The following is a 23229-nucleotide window of genomic DNA, read 5'->3' as shown; positions in this document are numbered from 1 at the left end:
GTGTTCGAGATGATACAGAGACCGGGTCCCAGTTGCATGATGAGCCTTTGGAGTCATCTGTAAAGCGGCAGATGCTGGGCGTTCAGCGGCAAGGCACGTGGAGATTTGGCGGAGATACCAGCAGGGTTGCATGTTCTGGCACAAACTTTGGAGGTGTCCATCCAGGCCATGTGCACTGTGATAACCCAGCAGATTGCAGAAACTATCATGGGTATGCACTCTGACCTGCACTCCATAGGCCTGGCTATTTGTTCAGGGGCCCAGAGCCAGGCTGACAGGGGAACTTGGAGCCAAAAACTTAGCCAGCTCCTAGTGGCGCTCAGGAAGGTCCAATCAGTCATCAAGACAGAGGTTGAGCAGCAGCTGCTGCCATCAGGGCACTTCTGATGGGTGCAGCCTCTCCTCTGCCCCTCTGCATTGAGTGAACCTCGATTGCCCTGGCGACAGAAGAGCCTGCTGCTACTCTGCAGGAGACCTCTAATGTCGCAGGGCCCTCAAGGCCTCAACCACTCAGAGGACAGCCACCAAAGTCATCCAGGGCAAGTTGGCAAACGTATCAGCGGCCTCTCTCCAGTGCAGCTGAAAGCGAAGGGGGGAGCACTACACTGTAGGGCATGGAAGAGATTTAGACAGACTCCACAGTAGACACATATTGGTTCACATGGGTACATTTAGATTTTGTTTCCTTGAGAGGACCTATTGGCCATTTGTAAATAAACTATGTGCTTTGTAGCCATCACACAGAGGTGGAATGGATTATTTATAGTTTAAGAAAATGACAGGAGATGTGGTCCATGCAGAATATGATGTGAAGGTGTGTCAATTTGCAACAATGGTTAATGGATAGGGTGATTATGCTGACAGGACTTTAGCAATGAGTTCTCAGTGAAGGTGGGATGAAATACCGAGAGTGCAGGCAGCTCAGGAGCCTCAACTAAATGACCCACTGGAACCTCTGCAATGTCGAGTGTCACAGCCACCCATGTGCTCCCTTGCAGGCCCTTGTGCTTCTCAGTCGGTGTGTTCCCTCACTTCATCAAACTCATTATCAGAGGATTGATCACTTTCTTGCAGCTCCTCTTCCTCCTGGGCATCCCTCACTAAAGCGCAAGGTTGTGCAGAGTGCAGCACACAACGACCATCAGAAACACTATGGGTGGAGTGTACTGTAGTGCTCCTCCTCATCCAGGGATTGGAATCTCATCTTTAGGACCCCAATTGTTTGCTCTATGATGGCGCTGGTTGTGCCGTGATGGTTATTGTACCTTCTGTCTGTGTCTGCCCTAGGAATGCTGGGAGTTTAAAAGTAGTGGCTGCAAAGATCGTGGATGTGATTTTGATCTTCGACAATGTCCCAGGTTCTCTACAGTGGGCACAGCAAAGCCTCTCTAGACTGATACCTGGATGAAATGCTATCCTATGAGGAGAGATTAGGTAGAACGACATTGAAACGTATGACATTCTTAGGTGCTTGATAGGGCAGATGCTGTTTCCTCTCCGTGGAGAGCAGAGAGCAAGAGGTCATAGTCTTGGGATAAGGGTTGATCATTTGTGCTGAGATGAGAGATTTCTTCACTCTCAGGGTTGTCAATCTTTGGAGTTCTCTACCCCAAGAGTGCTGTAGATGCTTAGCCAATGAATATTGTCAAGACAGGAATCAATAGATTTTTGGATGCAAAGGGAATCAAGGGTTATAGGGATTGGACAGGAAAGTGCAGTCGAAGAATCCCAGCCATGACCTTACTGAATGATGGAGCAAGCTCAAGGGGGTTGCATGGACTGCTCCTGTTCCTATTTCTTATGCTTTTTATTAAATATAAAACCATAATTAGAAAATAATACATTTCAATACTTGGTCCTAAGGGGGTAGGCATTATTATTGCTTCCTCTCTGAAGCATAAATGACAACTCTTTAAAAAGTAAGAATGGACAAACAGCCTCTTGGAGATATCAGCCACAGATACCCTAGACAGCCTATATCATCTCTGCACCACTGCTGTACCCAAGCAAGGAAATAATACTTGGATGTTCGGGCTTTGTTGACCAGGCATTTGCTTGTTGAAGGTTGGTACCAGTGGAATTGGAGGAAGCATTAAAAGATTCTCCAGAGAAGGTCTGCATGATCACAGAAAGGTTCTGCACCCTGCACAAAATTGCCAGTTAAGAAAGCTTACAATGGATCTAAAATAGAAACACCTGCAAGACTATTTGTTTCATCTGTCCAATTTTTTTTTTCCATAGTTAATATATTTTCTGTTAGGTTTGCTTTTGAACATCTGGATGTAGTTTCTGCTTCCACCATTTCCGTCCAGGGTTTCCAATGATCTTTTAACAAAATCAGGATGGGAGAAAGGAAACTCTAACTCTTGGTGCTTTAGTTATTGCGCAAGAAAAGAATGACAGATGGCAAGATAAGTTATTAGTGAATTAGCTTTCTTCTATTCTTCTTCTGTTACTGTGCTTGTGCAGTAAGCATTTCATGGCCTTTCATTGTTGTATTTTGCCCCTGTACTAAATGTTTTCTGAGTTGAAACTGTGGTACTTGTGGTGTCTGCATAACAAATTTACAAGCTTAAGTGAATGCAGAAGGTCTTCTATCTTTACCATTGAGTACATTAACAAATAACTAAATATATTTGCTGTTGGCAATATCTTAGCTGATGTGCAGAGGACCTGTGCAGCAGAATTGGCTGTCTCTCCCAGCCAAAATGCTCCAGTGCACCTATAACACTGGTATCAAGAGGATGTGAACACGTGCTCAGATATATTCAGTCCACACAAAAAAATAGAGTAAATCTAGCCTAGCCAATTGCCCCTCCTACCCAAATCAGCATCCTCCCAATCATAACCAAAGTGATGGATGGAGCATAGTCGGGAAATCAAGTGCTCACCAACAATCTGCTCATCAACACTCATTTTGAGTTGTGCCTAAAAAATGGGATGAAGGAATTTAGCATATTGGGTTGTCCCGCTGCTAAATTCATATGTACAATATATGTATATTTAAAGCATAATGCTTATCTATTTCTAGCCTATTATCTCAAGGGGAGCAAATCCAAAAATATATTATTCCATCAGTACTGCTCCGAATTGACTTGAACAGGTCTTATAGCATAAAAACAAAAAGCTAAAAGCTACTGCGGATGCTGGAAATCCAAAACAAAAACAGAATTTCCTGGAAAAACTCAGCAGGTCTGGCAGCATCGGTGGAGAAGAAATCAGTCAACGTTTCGAGTCTTCATGACCCTTCGGCAGAACTGAAGCATAGTTAGGAGAAAGATGAAATATAAGCTGGTTTAAGGTGGGGGGGCGGGGGGGGAGAGAGAAGTTGAGGGTGTGGTGATTGTGGAGATAAGCAAGCAGTGATAGGAGCAGATAATCAACATCTTTTGATTATCTGCTCCTATCACTGCTTGCTTATCTCCACAATCACCACACCCTCAACTTCTCTCTCTCCCCCCGCCCCCCCACCTTAAACCAGTTTATATTTAATCTTTCTCCTAACTATGCTTCAGTTCTGCCGAAGGGTCATGAAGACTCGAAACGTTGACTGATTTCTTCTCCACCGATGCTGCCAGACCTGCTGAGTTTTTCCAGGAAATTCTGTTTTTGTTTTAGGTCTTATAGCATGTTATGCATAAAAAAATACATATTTACCAAACTACATTTCTATTATATGGTTTGCAATGCACATTGTATGGATATGTTCCTGTTACATAGTATGCAAATCATAGGCTATCTTAATAGTATCATGCCATTAGTTCTATGTTCTCCTATAATATCCACTGACCCCATAGCTTCTAAGCCTGCCCTCCAAAGCAGGTTCACAATAGAATCAAAATGAATATATCAAATGCTGGAAAGCTGAAAATAAAAAGTCTAGAAATACACATCAGGTGCATAAGCAAATTAAAGGAGAGGGGTGAGGGAAAACAGATAACCTGACCATGGAAGGGAAGTTAATGAGTTCAGTAACAGGCCATTCTATCAATGAGCTTCATCTCTGTGACTGAAGGATCTGCTGTTTCTTCTCTCATTCACACAATGTTTTTCAACCCTACAAAAAAAAACTTGCTAATTTTCAGTTATAACGAAGCATCACAGCAGAAATAGATTCTTTCTCATGTATTTTCAGTATTTCCTGATTTAATTGCAGATCTATAATAGCATGTTCATACACCATTACAAGATCTCCTTTTGTCAGGGGGTCACCGCCTGTTCCTTTCAATTATGTGGGAGTTAAACATAAAAGCTGCATGGACAGAATGGTGGAGGTGGTGGTGGTGGTATGCTTGATATGCTTATAAGTGGTGCTTTTCAGATTCTGCTGGAAAGCAGCTGGATTCTCTTTACTCTGTGAAAAGAACAGATGGAACATCATCAGCAAATAAGCATATTCATCCATTGGGGTACTGAATTGTCAGTAAACACTACTTTGAGTAAGGGGGATTGAGAAAGACTGATTTGAGCCAGAGAAATTCATTCTGGAATACATTCTTAATTTCATCATCACATGTACAATAAAATCTGTATAATCCCATCATTTTTACTTCTACCATGTTTTATGTTACACTCTTATTTTTTCTCAGTCAATATCTCTTTATTTCCCCATATATCTTTGCAATTATAACTTTGTATCATGCATATCATGAGCCAGTAGTGTACGGAAATATTTACATTTTACCTTTGTGTTCTCTTTGAGGTATTGTAGCTTCTTTTTTCATTTCCTGTCAGGTCCTTTTTGTGACTACTACAAAATTCTCGGTCATGGATTCCCATTCACGCCGCGTCTTTTGCGTATATAATCCAGGCTGACTCAGTACATTGTTGGAGGTGCCATTTTACAGCCAAGACATTATGCTGAGGCCCTGTCTATTTTCTCAGTTGGATGTAAAAGATCCCACAGCGTTAATTCAAAGAAGAGCAGAGTAATCCCTGTTGTTCCAGCCAACATTTATCCCTCAACTAACATCTGATAAAACTGATTAGCTAGTCATTATCTCATTGTTGTTTGTGGGGGATTGCTGTGCGCAAACTGGTTCTTCAATTTTCTGCTATTTAATTGGCTGTAAGGTACTTTGGAACATCTTGAGATCATGAAAGGTCCCAGCTGACACTGATCCCCCAAGCAAAACCATTAATACAGATTATCTGTTCATTATCCATTGCTATTTTTGGGTCTTTACTGTATGCAAATTAGTTGCTGCATTTTTTTGCATTACAACAGGGACTACACTTCAGAAGTGCTTAATTAGCTATAAAGCATTTTGGGGTGTCCTAAGGTGCCATCTTTGGGTTCTGTATTTTGGGTTCTGTTTCCTCTACTGCATTACAGTGGTCATTAGCAATTGCATTGTCTGATCCCTAAAACCTATTTTTCTCTGCTGGTGTTTTGCTGTATTCTGCTGCAATTGTGAACTCCATAGTTTAATTAACAGACTTGCTCACAATTATACCAATTAAGTGGTAAATTTGTTTATTGAGAACAGCTAAAGGATCATTATGGTGGCATTTTGTGATCAGTTGTTTTTTTTTACAAATTACCGCTAACAAAATTGTTTTCTCACGAACGGCACATTTGGAAAATATTAAATGCTACAATTTCATTAGTAGTTCATTAATTGCTGTCACAAAAACTTGCCATTTCACCCATTTTTCAGAAAAACTGAACTGTCAACACTCTAAAATAATTAGGGTGTACAGAGACTCCTGATATCAGTTTTACACCTCTCTACATGAAATGAACTCATAGCTAGATAGACATTTTTTTCAAGCTATTGACATGAGGTGCACAATAAATAGAAGCCTAAATTCCTTTACTTAAGTGTCAAAAATGCTTTAATCAAATAGAAAAAAATCTGAGAAGCATAAGATAACATAACAGTGTCTTCTTCCTGTGAGCAGGGTGAGTTGTAGAGGATCCCTTGAACATTAATGGACAGAATGTCAATAATCAGGTGGTTGTTGAGGGTAGAGTCAGTGGGGGGGGGGGGGGGGGGGAGGGTAGGTTGGGGTTGTGGTGGGGTGGGAGTGGGGGGGGGTTATGGGGGGGTGGGGAGGGTTTGGGGGGGTTGGGGGGAGGGGCAGGGGTGTGGTAGGGGGGAGGGGCAGGGGTGTGGTAGGGGGGAGGGGCAGGGGTGTGGTAGGGTGGAGGGGCAGGGGTGTGGTAGGGGGGAGGGGCAGGGGTGTGGTGGGGAGGGGCAGGGGTGTGGTAGGGGCAGGGGTGTGGTAGGGGGGAGGGGCAGGGGTGTGGTGGGGGAGGGGCAGGGGTGTGGGGGGAGGGGCAGGGGTGTGGGGGGAGGGGCAGGGGTGTGGTGGGGGGGATGCACAATTTTTCTCCTTGCACTCCTAGTATCTGTTGAGAGGGACCAAAGGAAAGAATCTCTCATAATTGAAGACCTGGAGAGTTTCCTTTGTTAAGAGGCAAACCGTTTCTGAGAGGGTCTTACTCTTCACATTTCTTTTAAATACCAGTTATAGAAAATTAAAGGTAACTTTTGAATCTTTTGGAATTTGATGCACTTTTATTTAAGTGACAATGGTGCAGCTGGTAGTATTGGACCAATGGAGGGCGGGATTTTCCTATCTGGGACTAAGTCCCAAGGTGGGAGTGGGGAAGGGGGCGGGGACTGTTTCCCGCCACGGAAGCTGCCGGGAATTTGCGCGGTATCGCACGACCCTGGCTCCTTAATTATGCAGTCAGGGGTTTCCCGATGTATCGCGCGGTGGGGTGGGTTGGATGCCACGTGTCCCACTGTCACAGCAACTTACTAACAGGGCCAGTAGAGATGGTCAGAAGGGGGCAGGACCTCCGGCACCAAAGTTAAGCGACTCATTCCTGGGCATCATCCTCAAACAGCTGGAGGACAGGAGGGATGTCCTGTGCCCAGCTGATGGGAGGAGGAGGCCGAGCAGTGAGACCAGCCCTGCATGGAAGCAGGTTGCCACCACAGTCAGTGCCCAGGGCCTTCAGAACAGGTCAAGCCTCCAAGGCCGGAAGAGAATGGACAACCTCTTCCGCACCGCCAGGGTAAGTTTTTTTTTCTTCGTTCATGGGATGTGGGTGTTGCTGGCTAGGCCAGCATTTATTGCCCATCCCTAACTGCCCTTGTTCAGAGGGCATTTAAGAGTCAACCACATTGCTGTGGGTCTGGAGTCACATGTAGGCCAAACCAGGTAAGGACAGCAGATTTCCTTCCCTAAACGGCATCAGTGAACCAGGTGGGTTTTTACGACAATCGGCAATGGTTTCATGGTCATCATCAGACTTTTAATTCCAGATATTTTTTGAATTCAAATTCCGCCATCTGCCATGGTGGGATTCGAACACAGGTCCACAGACATTATCCTAGGTCCCTGGATTACCAGTCCAGTGACAATACTATTATGCCACCACCTCCCCAAAGTGAACCTCCAGCTGCTCACACAAACCGCAATTAATCATACCGGGACCATTGGCCTCAGTGGCAATGCCATAGGGTCATGCCTCATAGTCCCACTGCAGTCCATCCACTCTGCAGGTGAAGGGCCACTGTGCCTTCCTCACCCTTCAACACAGGGAGCTCATGCGGTCTGGAAGGGGAGGGGGGTGAAGTGGGAGGGAAGGGGCACAGGCGTTGAGGGCACTGCAAGCTCCGCAAATGACGTGCCTCTCTGAGCCTTATCCTTATATGTGGATGAGCTCACCGCTCTGGAGGGTGCTGGCCCAGAACCCTTCCAGACAACCTGCAGTGCATCAAACAACACGGCACACAATCCAGTGGGTTATCTCTAAGACTAGAAGTATAAGAAAGAAACATGAAATAGCTATGTACAAATGGATGCTAAATCCAATTCCTCTCAACCCCATCTTCTCTGTTCTCTTTGAGTAGGAGAAGTTAAGCCATAACTGGCGGGAGAGGGAGAAGAAGGGAGGGGGTCATTCACACTTGAAGGAAGTGACAGAATTTGAGGTGATGGCAGCCCACTGGATACTGCAAAGGCTATGGGCCCTGACAATATTCTGGCAATAATACTGAAGACTTGTGCCACAGAACTTGCCACCCCCCCTAGCCAAGTTGTTCCAGTACAGCTACAACACTGGCATCTACCCGGCTATGTGAAAAATTGCCCAGGTATGTCTTGTACACAAAAAGCAGGACAAATTCAACCCGGCCAATTACTGCCCCATCAGTCTACTCTCCATCATCAGTAAAATAATGGAAGGGGTCATCAACAGTGCTATCAAGCGGCGCTTGCTTAGCAATAACCTGCTCACTGATGCCCAGTTTATGTTCTGCCAGGGCCACTCAGCTCCTGACCTCATTGCAGCCTTTGTTCAAACATAGACTAAAGAGCTGAACTCCTGAGGTGAGGTGAGAGTGACTGCCCTTGGCATCAAGGAGCACTAGTAAAACTGGAGTCAATGGGAATCAGGGGGAAAACTCTCCTCTGGTTGGAGTCATACCTAGCACAAAGGGAGATGGTTGTGGTTGTTGAAGGTCAGTCATCTCAGCTTCAGGACATCACTGCTGGAGTTCCTCAGGGTAATGTCCTCAGCCCAACCATCTTCAGCGGCTTCAACAATGACCTTCCTTCCATCGTAAGGTCAGAAATGGGGATGTTTGCTGATGATTGCACAATGTTCAGTACCATTTGCGACTCTTGACATACTGAAGCAGTCCATGTCCAAATGCAGCATGACCTGGACAATATCCAGGCTTGGGCTGACAAGTGGCAAGTAACATTCATGCCACATGAATGCCAGGCAATGACCATCTCCAACAAGAGAGAATCCAACCAACGCTCCTTAACATTCACTGGCATTACCATCACTGAATCCTCTACTATCAACATCCTGGGGGTTACTATTGACCAGAAACTGAACTGGACCATATAAATACTGAAGCTATAAGAGCAGGACAGAGACTAGGAATCCTGTGATGATTAACTCACCTCCTGACTCCCCAAAGCCTGTCCACCATCTACAAGGCACATGTCAGGGGTGTGATGGAATACTCCCCACTTGCCTGGATGAGTGCAGCTCCAACAACACTCAAGATGCTCGACACCATCCAGGACAAAGCAGCCCGCTTGACTGGCATCACAGTCGCAAGCATTCACTCCCTCCACCACTGATGCACAGTAGCAACAGTGTGTACCATCCACAAAATGCACTGCAGAAATTCACCTAGGCTCCTTCGACAGCACGTTCCAAACCCACGACCACTACCACCTAGAAGAACAAGGGCAGCAGATAGATGGGGACACCACCACCTGGAAGTTCCCCTCCAAGTCACTTACCATCCTGACTTGTGAATATATTGCCTTTCCTTCACAGTCATTGGGTTCAAATCCTGGAACCCACTCTCTAACAGCATTGTGAGTGTAATTACAGCACACAGGGCTGCAGCGGTTCAAGAAGGCAGCTCACCACCACCTTCTCAAAGACAACTAGAGATGGGCAATAAATGCTGGCCCAGCCAGTGAAGCCCACATCCCATGAATTAATTTTTTAAAAAGGTTAATTAGAGATGGGGATACTGGATTTGGGCCTCTAAGGATCCATGCATGTCACAGAAACCTCAGGGCCAAGGGTGCCTCCATGTTGGAGGCAGCTCAAGCTGTCACTCACTCTCTCCTCTCTCACTTACAGGAAAAGGGTGAGCGCCAAACCACAAGAAGCCCTGTGCAGCTGCAAATCAAGCCCAAGGATAGAGCGGAGCGAGGACATCACAGAAGAGTGAATCAGAACAGTAGATGTGTCACAGAGACACCTGCACCCTATAATAGCCCAGACACATGCCTTGGTGGGTCTTAGCTCTAGTGTAGGAAGGGTCCTAAACTCTGGTGGTCACTGCACGGATACATGTCCACAGCAGGAGATGGCAGAGTCACCCAAGCTTACTGGCAGTTGTAGAACCACTGGGAAAGCGACATCAGCGAGGTCCAAGACCAATGATGCACCTCTGAAATCAGCCTTCCAACTAATGGTGGAGAATCAGCTAAAGGCAGGGGAATATCAGGCAGAGGTATCAGAGGCCCTCAGCAGGGTGGCAGAGGAGGCCATCACCTGCCTGGTTGATGAAGTGGTGCCGACATGTACATGCATCGAGGTCTCCATGGCAAGGATGGTGGACTCCATGGAGATCCTAGTCCAACACATTCCGCCAGAGATACACGCAGACCTGCGCTCCATCGCGGTAGCCATGGGAAGGCTTCTGCAGTGGCTATGCGAGAAGGGGATGTGACACATTAACCTCCCTCCAGTCGCCCCTTCCCCTCAATGAGTCAGGCAGGGGCTTCCGGGCACCCAAAAGGAGGAAGAGTGGCAGCTGGACATTCCCTGGAACATCCGCTCAGGAATCTCAGCAATTGTCTGGCCCTTCCAAATCCCCTTTGTGACCCCTTCAACCTCATCCTCTGTCACTCCAGAGAGAGCAGCTGCCCACAGCAGGACAGCCAAAGTGAGCTGGGGCCTTCCAGACCTCAGGTCTCCAGAGATGGCTGCCAAGGTCATCCAAGGCAACAGGCCCACCTGGTCAGCAGGTTGCTTCCACCTCTGCTGCAGTGTCGGGGGAGCAGTTAGAAGAAGTGGCAGGGAAAGCAAAAGTAAGAAATACTGAAATCACAATTGGTTGCACTATTGAATGTCACAAATCTCAAACTTTTAAAAATATATTCACTTTCACATTAATAATATCTAATGTGTTGTTTTAGCTGTAGTCCTTAAGGCTTAGCACTCCCCCGTGCCCCTCCAACCCACACCTTCATCTTCCTGGGGACACCCCATCCCCCGAATTGAGGCATCTGCAGAGAGGCAAAGTTATTTGCAAGTACTCTCCCGCGCACGCTGTCCCTTTGGCCTTCAAACTCTCATGTGTCCCAAAGGGCCTAGTATTGCAAAGACAACATGCCTGGGTTCCACTTCAGTTGTCTAGTTGAGATGATTTGCATCTCCGTCCATCCACGACGACCCAACCCCCATGCAGCATCTCGAGATCTCCACCACGAGGTTCTGCATAGTTACAACCAGCACAACCATGGTGGTAGTGATGTTCTACCTTTGATCCAACACCTTTTCCCCTCCCCCAGTCACCCACACCATATCCCCCATAACCATTGACCACTCCTGGAATCACATTTAATCTCCCAACCTTACCCTTCAACCCTCCCCTATCACCTTCGGAAATGTGCAGATTGACATCGAAGTCCCTTTCCTCCCCGAGAATTCCACCCATGTTACCATTGACTTGCCAGCCCTCATCCTGCCCATCCCCCAAATCCATGTCCATCCACGACCCACCAACAACCCTTGGCACACCTTCATGTGGCATCATCGCACCCTCACCCTCCCATCCTACCTCTGTCGCCTATAACCCTCATCACCCCTTCCTACCATGGTGACCCTCAGTTTGCACCCCAGGAGTCCACCATTGACTCCGCTGACAACCCCCCGTGAACCTTCACATCTCTGCACCCACCATACACCTTCAGACTTCTGCACCCCCGTACCCTTTCATGCCTCCACACCCCAACTATACCCCTTCACACCTGCACATGCCTTCGCCCCGCCCGTAACCCATTACAGATCTTCCCACCCTCCCGCTCCATTCCAGCTGACAGTGAGAGACCCCCACTGATTCCCCCTTCCTCTGCACCCCCAAACTCCTCCGCTCCCCTCTAGGCCTGAACCCCCACCCTACCTCTTCATTCCTCTCCTTCTCTGCACCCTTCTTTTGCCCCTCTGTCCCCCTCAATAGACCCTCACCGCCCAACAGTACCTTCTGCTGCCTTCCACCTGCAGCTCGAGGATCCAATCCCTGGGCAAAGTCCCTGGATGAAGGTCTGGTCCCTGGGTGAAGTTGCTGCACCAAGAAGAACCACCTCCTGGATGCAGCTGTGTGGAGAAGATCCACATGATTGATGCTTCACTCACCCAGTTCTGCACGTGGCATTCCAGGATCCGGTCGCTGGAGGCATCCATCTTTTCCTCGGATCTCCGCAATCTGCCCCAGGCCTCTTTAAGGTAAGTCCCGACTTTTACACGCCACTTTGGTCCAGGTCTGTTCTTGACCCGCACAATTTCCCGCTGCCGTCACGGGTGATGAGGCTTGGGGGGTTCATTGTGGCCGGGCCTTCATCTGCATCCCCACTAAGGTACTGCAAATCCGTTTCACGCTGGCCTCTGGTGGGAATGCCCACCCGCCATGACGGACAGTGCGGAAGGTCCCACCATCATTTCATGCCAGTGTGAAGTCGACCTTGGACCTCCCACCGCATTATCCCCTTCTGGTCCGCCATTAAGCCCGCCACGGGGGGCATGGCAAAATCCCGCCCAAAGTTACTAAACCTGATGTTGTGCAAATGCTGAAGTAAAAGAGATACAGTCATTACAACCAACAGTTTAGGGTGCTTCAACTGGAGTGGCAGGTGCGGCAGGAATGCTCAATGTGCTTATAAGTGACTTCAGTTCAACTTTTCTAATTAGTTGACATGCTATGGGGCTCAGTAATATTAAAAATATTATTTAATAATAGAGACATAAGCTGAAAAAGATTACATTCTTTGTGACAATTTCATTATTTATAGGGGTATTGATGGCAATGTTCTCTCACTAAGGAAAGGGCAGTGGACCCAACACTGGAAATCTATTTTTGTGCACAAAAGGGTGCAGCCGTCAATAAAGGAAATCAAATGGACAAACTGCTGTAATGCAAATAAACAAAAGTAACGTAGCAAGTCCTTTCCTGGCTGTCAGGTTAAGAAATGCTTCAAAATGGTCTGGACTGAAATAGGAGGTTCCTCATGCACTTTATGTGATCAGTTCTGCTGAAAATAAGTACCTGTTGAGTCTCAAAGTCAAGATATTTCCTTCACTATGTTCAATTATCGGAACGCATTCCCTAACAAGAGAGTAAAGGAACTTGTGGCCAAAGCAGAATAGCTGCACAGAAGGATTTCTCTACAAGGAAAACTTTATTGAACCACAATTAATTTTTCAAGGTAGCCTGCCAAGGTTTGAAATAGAAATTGAAAATGATCTAACTACCTCTACAGATATCATAATTCCTTTCCCTGCAAAAGTGCATGTAGCTCTGAAAGATCATACAGTAGAGAGGGAAGAAACCAGGTCAATGATGAACGTAAAATTGCTTCTATTTCCATTGGAGAATGTTTTGATGTGGTGAGAAGAGGCTATGGTTTATGCATGTAGAGTCTCAGAGGAATCAAATAAATTCTCTTGAATGGTCAGGAGTTATGAGTGATATGTTATTACTTTAAAAATCTAGTGAGCAATCATCATGACTGGGTTGGCTATAAATGTCACAAGTCCTAACTACCACGTTGTCCTTTCTGCCAGCTCCACAGACTATCTTTCATTCATGTCACACTGTCACCATCTTAATGCTGGTTGTCTTCATAATCTTTTCCCAGCTAGAACACATTGCATTAGCTTCCAATGGTACTATCTTCAGATGTATAGTAAACAGCATGCCTAATCAGCTGTAATCTTCTCATTAGAAAATGCCAATTTACTGCATGCAAGCTGTTGAAAGACTAGTTACTCAGTCGTCTCACTTTTTCCCCCAGTATTCTAATAAAACACTGCATTCAAAAATTTGCTTTATTGCCTTCATCAAGGCCCAGGTCTTATTATGTTTCTTTAGCATGTCTGTGTATAAAAGTGGATGCCAAGCATCCAGAATTCTGCAATGGATTCTCAGGTTCAAACAGGAGTAAAGGGATTACTTTAAGGACAGCTAATATGAATTATATAGGAATGAATTCCAATTCATATAAAAGATTGCCATACCAGTTCAAGTTTCAATTGGTTTATCAAAGCTTGTGCAGCCCACCTAGATACATGTTGACAGTAAGAAGCATGGTAATGGACACCAGCTTTGAAGCTAAGCTCTCAAAATTGGCAATTCAAAGAAAAACCAGGAGTAAATCCTGAATGGTGGAAAACTGAGTGCAAAGAGCAAGCAAGAAAGAGAGAATGCAATGAAAAAATGTGAGGATATCAAACTAAGAGTGAAGGCAGTATGTCTGTATCAATCTTCTAATGCCTTAAAGTCCTTTGAAATAGATAATACACAGCCTTCAATAAATCTGCTGCAAACAGAGAATTGGTCAACATATGAATCAGGAGAGATGAACAGGCCAACATAACGCAGCAGGTAGTTTGCTTGGGCAAATAGAGAGTGAAAACATCATGGCTTTGCCACTGGAATAGCTATATCCAGAAAAGTAAGAAACACCCCATTGTTGGGTATATAGGTTTGCAGCTGAAGAGGTTTTTGTAGAACTTTTTGACAGAAATTCTTCTGATCAGATAGTAGCTCCCCTGAACTCTTGATAAATCTGATGTAGAAATACATTCCAGAATCCAGGAGACTGGGACACTATAGATTTTATGTTAAAGTTGTCCACTGGCAATCTATGGCAGGAGAAAGTGAAAAGCAACCTGAGACTGCATGAGGTCAGAGAGACTGAACAGTAGATAGGATTCGCAGGACCTCCCTTATGCAAACCAAGACAAACAGATCTCTTAAATACGCAATGTAAATTATTTCCCAGTATTGAGAATAAAGCATCTGGTAAGGATACTGTCAATGGGTCACTAACACTGGGAATTGGGCTTGAACAAAATGGTTCACTGGGAATAGGATCAACGTTGCTAAGTGATTGAATGGGACAACAGAAAAGGACTTACCGTTGTTCCATGAGACAACTGGAAGTGGATGCAGAGAATCGCTGCTTCTGAGGACTCTTCTTAGGACACACAAACTGTTTAAACGAATGCTCCCTGGATCTGGAGGAGGAGGAGTAAGGAGCTGCTAGAAAGACCAGAGATTGACCTGAATCCACATTCTTCCGTTCTACTCCCATATATTATGGAACTAAAATGGCTATTATAGCCAAGTTATGGGTACAAGATAATTCATGGTCTAGGAGTCCTTAAGCAGATCACTTTTTAAGAATTAAGCCAAGCATGTGTCTGCCCAGCTTTGAACAGTGCTCTCCATTAAGCTGTCATTACTGTTTCCAAGTAAGAGTATAGCTATTCCCGTGATTATAGTAGAGTTGCCAAAGTATCACCAGGCAAAAAGGAGCTATCCCATTGTTGATTGCAATTCATTGTGTTTTAAGAAGTGGTTTAAATAACATTAAGCTTGATGTCCGATTATTTTCTGGATTAAGTATTTCAATAGGAAATTAAAAGTTAGGAAAATTATTGTGGGCAAATTTGGCATATTTAAACATTAATATAACCTACAGAGAGTTTGATTCTTGATAAGCATGGATTGCAAGAATTAACAGATATAGACAGGCTCCCTAGTCTGTAGTGTCCAGTACTTACACATGACTACCAAAGTCCACTTGATGCCTAACAAGCAATTTCGACAACTGCTGCAGGAATACAAATTGTCAGGTCAGACCAACCACCAGCACCAGAGCAAAACATGGCTGCAGCAGGCATTATACAGACTGCAATGAAGCAGAAAACCATTCTTTGTGCCTCAGAATAGGCAGGGCGCCAATCCGTACAATTTAATTAGCCCAATTCAATCTCCACATCATATTAGTCAACCAGGATCCGGAACTGAAGGTTTATCATCCACTTTTCTATCTGCAACAAAGTCTGTCAACCAAAAAACCTTCTCCAGGTCTAGAACACTTTTAAGTAATTTATTAACATCTACCACATCCATCATTAACATTTCCTAAAACCATTTGAAATTAGTATAATACGGTATATTGAGTACATGGTGAAGATTCATTAATATCAGGAAGAAAAAGTTGAAGCTTACCACTTTTCCTCACAACTAGGATAATTTTTATGCAATAGATCCTCTTGCAGTCTTAAAATACCATATCCTATTGTAAAGAACGTAATTTTTATTTTTGTTGGACTGTGGTTTTAAAATTGGACTGTGGCTTTAAAAACTACCATAGCTGCAGTTGAAAGACAAGTTTGCTGGAACAGGATGAGGAACAATGTTTCTATCCTGGAACATAGGGTGCTATAAGAGAACAGGATGGTGCCGGAAAGGAGCTCTGGAGTAAGGGGAACTGCCTGACAACAGCATTTTAATTGGCTGTTGACCAGGTGATTGGGGTTTTGTATGGTAACAGTGCAGGCAGAGCAGCTCCTAGCCTGCAAATGAGAGAAGACCTAAAACCTCTCTCCTGTGTTTGTAAGATTCCAATATTTCTGCCATAATAGCTAGCTGACTATCCCTCACATCTCTGTAACCTGCTTTAACTGAAAACCTCTGTCAAGAGGGAAAGGGGAAAAATCACCAGTAGAGGCACTGAAAAGCAAGTTTTTCAACCAGTGAACCACAGACTGAAAGTGTCAGGAGACCACCTCATGTCACCAACAACAAGCTACAAGGAATTTGGAAGGCATCAATCAAAATCAATCCATCTAATCCTGTACTCCGGATTGATATTATTGAATTGTTTTATCTCACCCTTAAAATCCATGTTTTGCATGTTTTGTGTGTGTGTGTGTTTGTGTATAGGAGTTTAAGAAGAGGTAGAGTTTAGGTTATAGAGTTAGAAGTTAGCAGTTCATATTTCTTTCTTTTGTCACTAGTTAAAGTATTCTGTTAGCCTAAATTACAGTTAGGTAGAATTGGGGCACTCTGGTGGTTTGGTCAAACTTTTCACATTTGTTGTGGCTCGGGGAGCAGTGGGGCTTGATATTACAGCACACTATCCCTAATGAGTTGTGACACTAAAATATAAATTTGAACATATTTTTAGGTAGGTTGTTATTTGTTGTTTCATTGCAAGGAAAAAAGAAAAAATGTACGCCAGCACATGAGCACTATGTTACAAAACACAGTAGAAGCAATACGGTCAATTCAATCTATCAAGCATAGTCTGGTTAAGGTACAGTCTTCCTTCAGACTACTTTCACTTCCTCTTTGACTTGGCCTGAGACACTGTTCACTGTAAACTTAGTAATCGGTTCATTTTAAGTGCCTCAACTAAGTCAATATTCAGTGTCCTAAGTAATTCTCTAATCATAACAAGGCTAAGCTTGAAGTTTATCCTCTGCAAATGGAATGTGCATTTAGATTTTATTTTATCATATTCCCTAGTTCTCCACTGCTGGTTCAACAAAAAGCACCTACACATCTATTCAACCTCATTTGATTATACAGCCTCTCAACTTTGCTTTTGGTGCATTTTCTGTCCTCAGAAACTTTCCTACTATATTATACATTATGGCCAGAATTTTACGTTCGGCGTGCGGGCTTGGCGGAAGCGAGTGGGGACGGTCGGGAAGCAGACCGCTGCCCGCTATCAGCTCCGCACCGCAATACCACGCAGACGGGCCAATTAAGGCCCACCCAGTGTAAGACTCGACAGCAGCAACAGCAAGAAGGGGCGGGCGGGGGAGGGAGCTCATTTCAAAAGCAGCCGCAGCAGCCACGCCAAGGCTGCCAGTGAAGCACACGCACCTCGTCACGGAGTGTGTTATTGGTGAACATGGCAGGCGGGAAGGCAGGTCGGCGGGGCAGTTGGCCCTGCGTTTTTCAGATGAGTGTCACGCTGCCCTCCTGGAGGAGGTGGCAGCACAGAGAAAGATCCTTGTCCCCAGGGACAGGAGGAGGAGACTCTCCCCGCCACCTCACCAAACATGCCTGGGAGGAGGTGGCATCGAGGGTGAGCTCCCATGATGTGGTGAGGCGCACATGGGTGCAGTGCCGTAAGTGGTTCAATGGTATCCTATCGGGGATCGGGAAGGGTGAGCACCATGTTGGCCTGGGTCACTTAGCACAGCAACTAGGAGCTGCCCACCACCAGCCCCCTCCCGCCCACCCCTTCGACATCAGAGATCTTAGAGTGTGAGTGGTAAATGTCAATGAGGCAGCATCTGGCCCAGGGGGTGAGCCCTGGCTGCTGGGACTGAGTACCTTGCGGCTCCAGGGTCACGAATCGGCTGAGCCCTGCGAGGTTTTCCTCAGGTGGGGTTGGCCAGGCTGCAGTGGCGCTGCAGGTACAGGATGGACGAATCAATGCTCCTCTCTCCTTTCAAGAGAAGACATCCCATAATGCCATAATCCCAATGCCAGTGCCAGTGAGGGGGGAGCACCTAGACATAGTACCTGCAAGCAAAAACTTAAAGCATCATAAACACAACACGGGTTTATCACGGGTGATATTTTTCCCCCACTTATACGTTAAATGTTATTTGGTGTGATGGATAACACCTATCAATATCATTTGTATTATGTATGCCAGGCACCACATCATTAAATGTGTTTCTGTAACAATCCTCTGGGTGCTTCATTAGTTCTGTAGGTGCAGGGTAACCCATGATTTTATGATGACTTGTTTGTTATTGAGCTTTATTGAAATGGCACATAGTGCATGTTGTTCACCAAGCAAATGTTGTTGTTAGGTATCGAATATGGAGCCTGCAGCCCTGGCATGTGGCGGTGGTTCTTATTTGGAAAGCTAGCTGAAGGACTGTTGGATCAAAGCGTCCCGAGTGTCCCTGCCTCCCTGGAGGTTGCCCAGGTCAGCGCCTAACCCCTCAGCATCCTCCTGACAGTGCTCGTCCTCGGATTCACTACTGGACTCATTGTCTGCTGCTAGAGCAGCAGTATCAACGTCTTCTTCCTCCACTGCGTCCCCCCTTTCCATCACCAGATTGTGGAGAGTGCAGGATGCACCCACTATCAGCGACACACGATCTGGGGAGTATTGGAATGCGCCCCCTGAATGGTCCAGGCATCGGAAGTGCATCTTGAGAAGACCTATAGTTCTCTCTATCACAGCCCTTGTGGGGGCGTGGCTCCTATTGTACCGCTGCTCGGCCTCTGTTCTTGGATGACAGAGAGGTATCATGAGCCACCTTTTGAGGGGATAGCCCTTGTCACCCAGCAGCCATCCATCCAGCCGGGCTGGAGCACTGAAGGGCCTCAGCACCTGGGAGTGTCTCAGGATGTAAGCGTCATGGGAGCTGCCTGGGTACCTTGCACAGACTTGCAGAATCTGCATCCTGTGATCACACACTATCTGCACGTTCATGGAGTGGAAGCCCTTCCTATTGACGAAGGCACCGGGCTCACCTGCTGACGCCTTGATGCCACATGTTTGTCTATAGCACCCTGGACACAGGGGAAGCCAGCAATCGCTGCGAAGCCTCTGGCTCGCTGTGCCTGACTGGCCTCGTCTGTGTGGTAGTGAACAAAAGTCAATACCCGCCTGAACAGAGCGTCTGTCATCAGCTTGACACAAGTGTGGACAGCTGATTGGGAGACACTGCAAAGATCACCCACCGACCCCTGGAAAGAGCCAGAGGCATAGAAGTTGAGGGCAGCTGTGATCTTCAGCTCCACTGGCATGGGGTGCCCACCCACAAAGTTGGAGCTGATCTCAGGCCCGATCATCTGACAAATGGAGGTCACTGTCTCCCTTGAGAGGCGGAGTCTCCTTCGGCACTGCACCTCAGGCATATTGAGGTAGCTGCATCGCCGCCTGTAAGCCCTAGCAGCAGGATAATGGTGTCTTCTGCAGCCCCTTCCGCCTTGGACTTCGTGTTGGCCCTGTGCCCCTTGTGCTTGCGCCTCTCCTCCCACAGGTCGCTCCCGTGGGACACCTGGCCTCCTCCCCATTCTGGCCCTCTCTTCCTCCTCAGAGAAGGTGCCTCCAGCGGAGACGACAATCCCCATTCCCAGGGTGAAGGAAGGCTATCTGATATGTGGAAGGACCCAGGCGGTATGATTCCTCCGGAGTCCTGAACTGAAGCCTCTTATTTCTGTCAAAGCAGATCTGAAGTGAAATGAAGATGTCCTGTTCACACAAGCAAGCAGCAGCCACTTATTGGCTAAAATACAAACAACTTGCATTAGCGAGCCCACTCACCCCTCGTATCCTGCCCGTGGATGAGGTTTTTGAAAATGTAGTCTACCCACCTGCCCGTTGCAGCCATGTAACGCCCTGAAAATCACACGGGCTACATAAACTCCGAGACAATTGGTGTCTCAAGGGCTTTAACGGGCCCATTAATTAATGGCGGGCGTGCCTCCGTATTCATCGTGCGTCCACCTAGCGAAATATCGCAAGGGTGCGATGTGACGTTGGGACGCACGCCCAACATCATTGCGCACCATATCGCCCGCATGCCCAACATTAAATTCTGGCCACCTTCACGTTACCAACAGGTAGACAATAAGGCTTTCAATTTTTCATTGCAACTCCGTCAGATTTTTGACTGTAACTTTCAAGTATCCTACTGTTTCCAAAAAAGTGGCCTTTGCAATTTTTAGAAAACCTCATCCACGGGCGGGATCCAACAGCAAGTGAAAATAAAATTAAAATTTTAACTTTTAATTAATAACATGTCCCTACTCATGCGACAGAGTCACATGAGGGAACATGTTTTATAACATTTTAGAAATCTTTATTTTTAATGTCCTGAACTCTTCATCCCCCTGAGGCAGCTCTGTGCCTCAGGGAGCTTTTCTAGTGCGCACCCGCACACATGCGCAAACTTGCGCTCTCGCCATCCTCCCCTAATTACACAGGCAGCGCTGAGCGCTGCCGCACTTGTTTCATGCTGGGCGGGCTTTAATTGGCCCGCCACTGTGAAATTGCGGTCCAGACCCAATCGCTTCCCGACTGACCCAGCCCGCCTGATGAGGGAAAGATCCTCCCCGTTACAACTAGCATTGATTGTTGTAAAAATCCATCTGGCTCACCAATATCTTTTAGGGAAGGAAATCCGCGATCCTTCCCTGGTCTGGCCTACATGTGATTCCAGACCTAAAGCAATGAAGTTGACTCTTAACTGCCCTCTGAAATGGCCTAGGAAGCTACTCCATTCAAGGGCAATTAAGGAGGAGCAACAAGTGCCTTGCCAGTGCACATCCCATAAAAGAAAAAATTCTGGGACCTCTCCCAATCATCCAATGGTAAAGCCATGGAAATAGTAGGTAAAATGACAGTTTCTGCTTTTAAAACAAGGTTTCCAGGGCTCTTTTATTAAAGCAAAGAGGAAAACACTCATTTAAATTCATCCCGTTATCATTCGAAATAAATACATTAATTACAACTGTTTTATTGTTCCTGATTCTTGTCCAAAAATTCTCATAAAGTGGATGTAATTCTAACATTAAAACAATAGGATTAATTCTATGGTCCCACACTCTGAGCAAGACCTCTACTGGCAGAAAAAGTGGGTCAGAGTATTGGCTCTACAGTATTCCAGTTCACACCTCTTTTAAACGCAGTTTCTCTGCCAGGAGCACAGGATGGTGGAATTAACACAAATGCTTTTAATTACATTGGGCCAGATTTTGCCCTCAAATGACAATAAGGTTAAAGATGCTCTCCATTATATATGTGCAAATGGTATAGAAATGTCACAGGAGGTGGTCAATCTCGCTGTCTGGCTCACCATTGAATTGTATTGAATAACATGGGGCAGAATTTTGCCCTTGATGGGCGGGCGGGCAGCCGATCACTGCCGCTGAAACGGGCCCCGCCGCCATTTTAAGTGGGCGGGCCGCCCAACGGGAAGCGCTATGTGCTTCCTGTGCCGGGGGGAGGGATTCCCCAACTGTCAGAGTGCACTCTTTGCGTGTGGGTGAGCGCTACATAATCTCCCTGTGGCATGGAGCTGCCTCAGGGAAATGAAGCGTTGTTGATAAAAGAAAATAAAGAAAATAAAAATGTAATAAATAATGTCCCCTCATGTGGCTCTGTCACATGAGCAGGGACATGTTATTAATTCAAATTTTAAACTTTTATTTTATTTTTATTTGCTTTTGGAAACCTCATCCCGCCCGCGGATGAGTTTTCTAAAAAAATAAGAAGGCCGCTTGGCCTTTTCACCTGCCCGTCAACCGTTAGGTTGGACAGGCAGTGAAAACCTTAAGTTAATTGATTATTTAATGGCCTTAATTGTCGGCAGGCACGATGCCGACTTCAGCAGCGCGTTCTCTGACCGAACTATCATCAGGCTGCGCATTGATGCCGGCATGCTCAAGCGCCGTCAGCACAAGTCATTTCAGGCTCAAGCACCCGCCCGCCAAGCGAAAATTTCTGCCCATAGAGTCATAGAGTTTTACAGCACTGAAAGAGGCCCTTCGGCCTATTGTGTCCACATTGGTCATCAAGCCCCTATCTATTCTAATACTATTTTCCAGCACTTGGCCCGTAGCCTTGTAGGCTATGGCACTTCAAGTGTTATTAAAGGTAAATTAGGATGGTTAGCAAGCCTATTGACTCTGATAATATGCTGCCCATGCCATAATATGGTTGGCATGGGCAGCATAGATGAGCGTGGATAGGTCATTTTCTAAGGCCTACATGAGAAAGGTAGGGGGGAAAGGAAGGGGCACCTCTTTCGGGGGATGCATCAGGAACAGCCCCCCAAAATGCCACCCCCACACTTCCTTCCGCGTCGCCTGCCCTACAAAACAAATCTCCCGCTCCCCCCCAGCTCCACCCGCTCTGGGCTCTGAGACTCCCTTTCTGCACTAAATCCCTGGGACTTACTTTCCTGGGGCAGCCATAATCTTTTTCGTCCTTCTTCTTGCACTCTTGGCATTAGCCACAACTGAATTTTGGCACTGCCAGGACTACTGGAGCTGCTGGCCAATTTGATTGGTTGGCAACTCCGGAGGGCAGGACTCCATCCCACTGAGGGGCAGAAGTCTCACTGTTCACCAGTTTAGCCCACCGGCAGTGAGTTATGGGCTGTGGGCAATCTTCCTCAGAGCACGTCAGCTTCCGGCCAACTTTCCTTCTGTAGGGGATGGGCGAGCATTTCCAACTCCCGTAAAATGCAGCCCAATGTACTGGATATTTTTCTTTATGTTACGAGTTTACGTGTACCTGTAACTAGGTAAAATTCACAATGATTGGGCCAGCAGCTGAGCAATGAGATCAATCAATAACTAACAAACCACAGCATGAAGTAAATGCTCTTGGAAATAATAACCTTAAAGGCTCAATATACATCAAAGAGAACTGCAGTTATTTATGTGAAAACTAAAGTCATAACTAAGATGTTTTATTATTGTTTTCTCTCACTGTCAATGTAGCTGCTGCACGAATCACTAAAATCAGGCTGTGAGAATGGGAAGACAATAACAGGACTTTTTTTAAAGCCTCTGTGACCAAGAGGCCACAAAATTAACTCAGTAGTGCTGCTGGCTGAGGTGCCATGGGAGCCTGGGGATCAAAAAAAAATGGCACAGGTCAGCCTCCGTC

At 46.1% G+C, this 23229-nt stretch overlaps 1 protein-coding gene across 3 annotated transcripts in view; it reads right to left on the bottom strand.

Annotated features, from left to right (window-relative positions):
• Positions 1-23229, bottom strand: part of LOC144678751 (adenylate cyclase type 1-like) — a 429196-nt gene that overhangs the window by 229787 nt on the left and 176180 nt on the right. For 2 of the 3 annotated variants that reach the window (XM_078538612.1, XM_078538615.1), the window contains exon 6: positions 14699-14797. The exons of the other annotated variant lie outside the window; for it this stretch is intronic. In XM_078538612.1, the coding sequence (XP_078394738.1) occupies positions 14699-14797 (99 nt within the window). The remainder of the gene's footprint in view (positions 1-14698; positions 14798-23229) is intronic. 3 annotated transcript variants of the gene reach the window in all.

The sequence above is a fragment of the Cetorhinus maximus genome, chromosome 3, assembly GCF_964194155.1.
Source record: "Cetorhinus maximus chromosome 3, sCetMax3.hap1.1, whole genome shotgun sequence".
NCBI lineage: Eukaryota > Metazoa > Chordata > Chondrichthyes > Lamniformes > Cetorhinidae > Cetorhinus > Cetorhinus maximus.
This window is presented reverse-complemented; position numbering and strand designations above follow the sequence as displayed.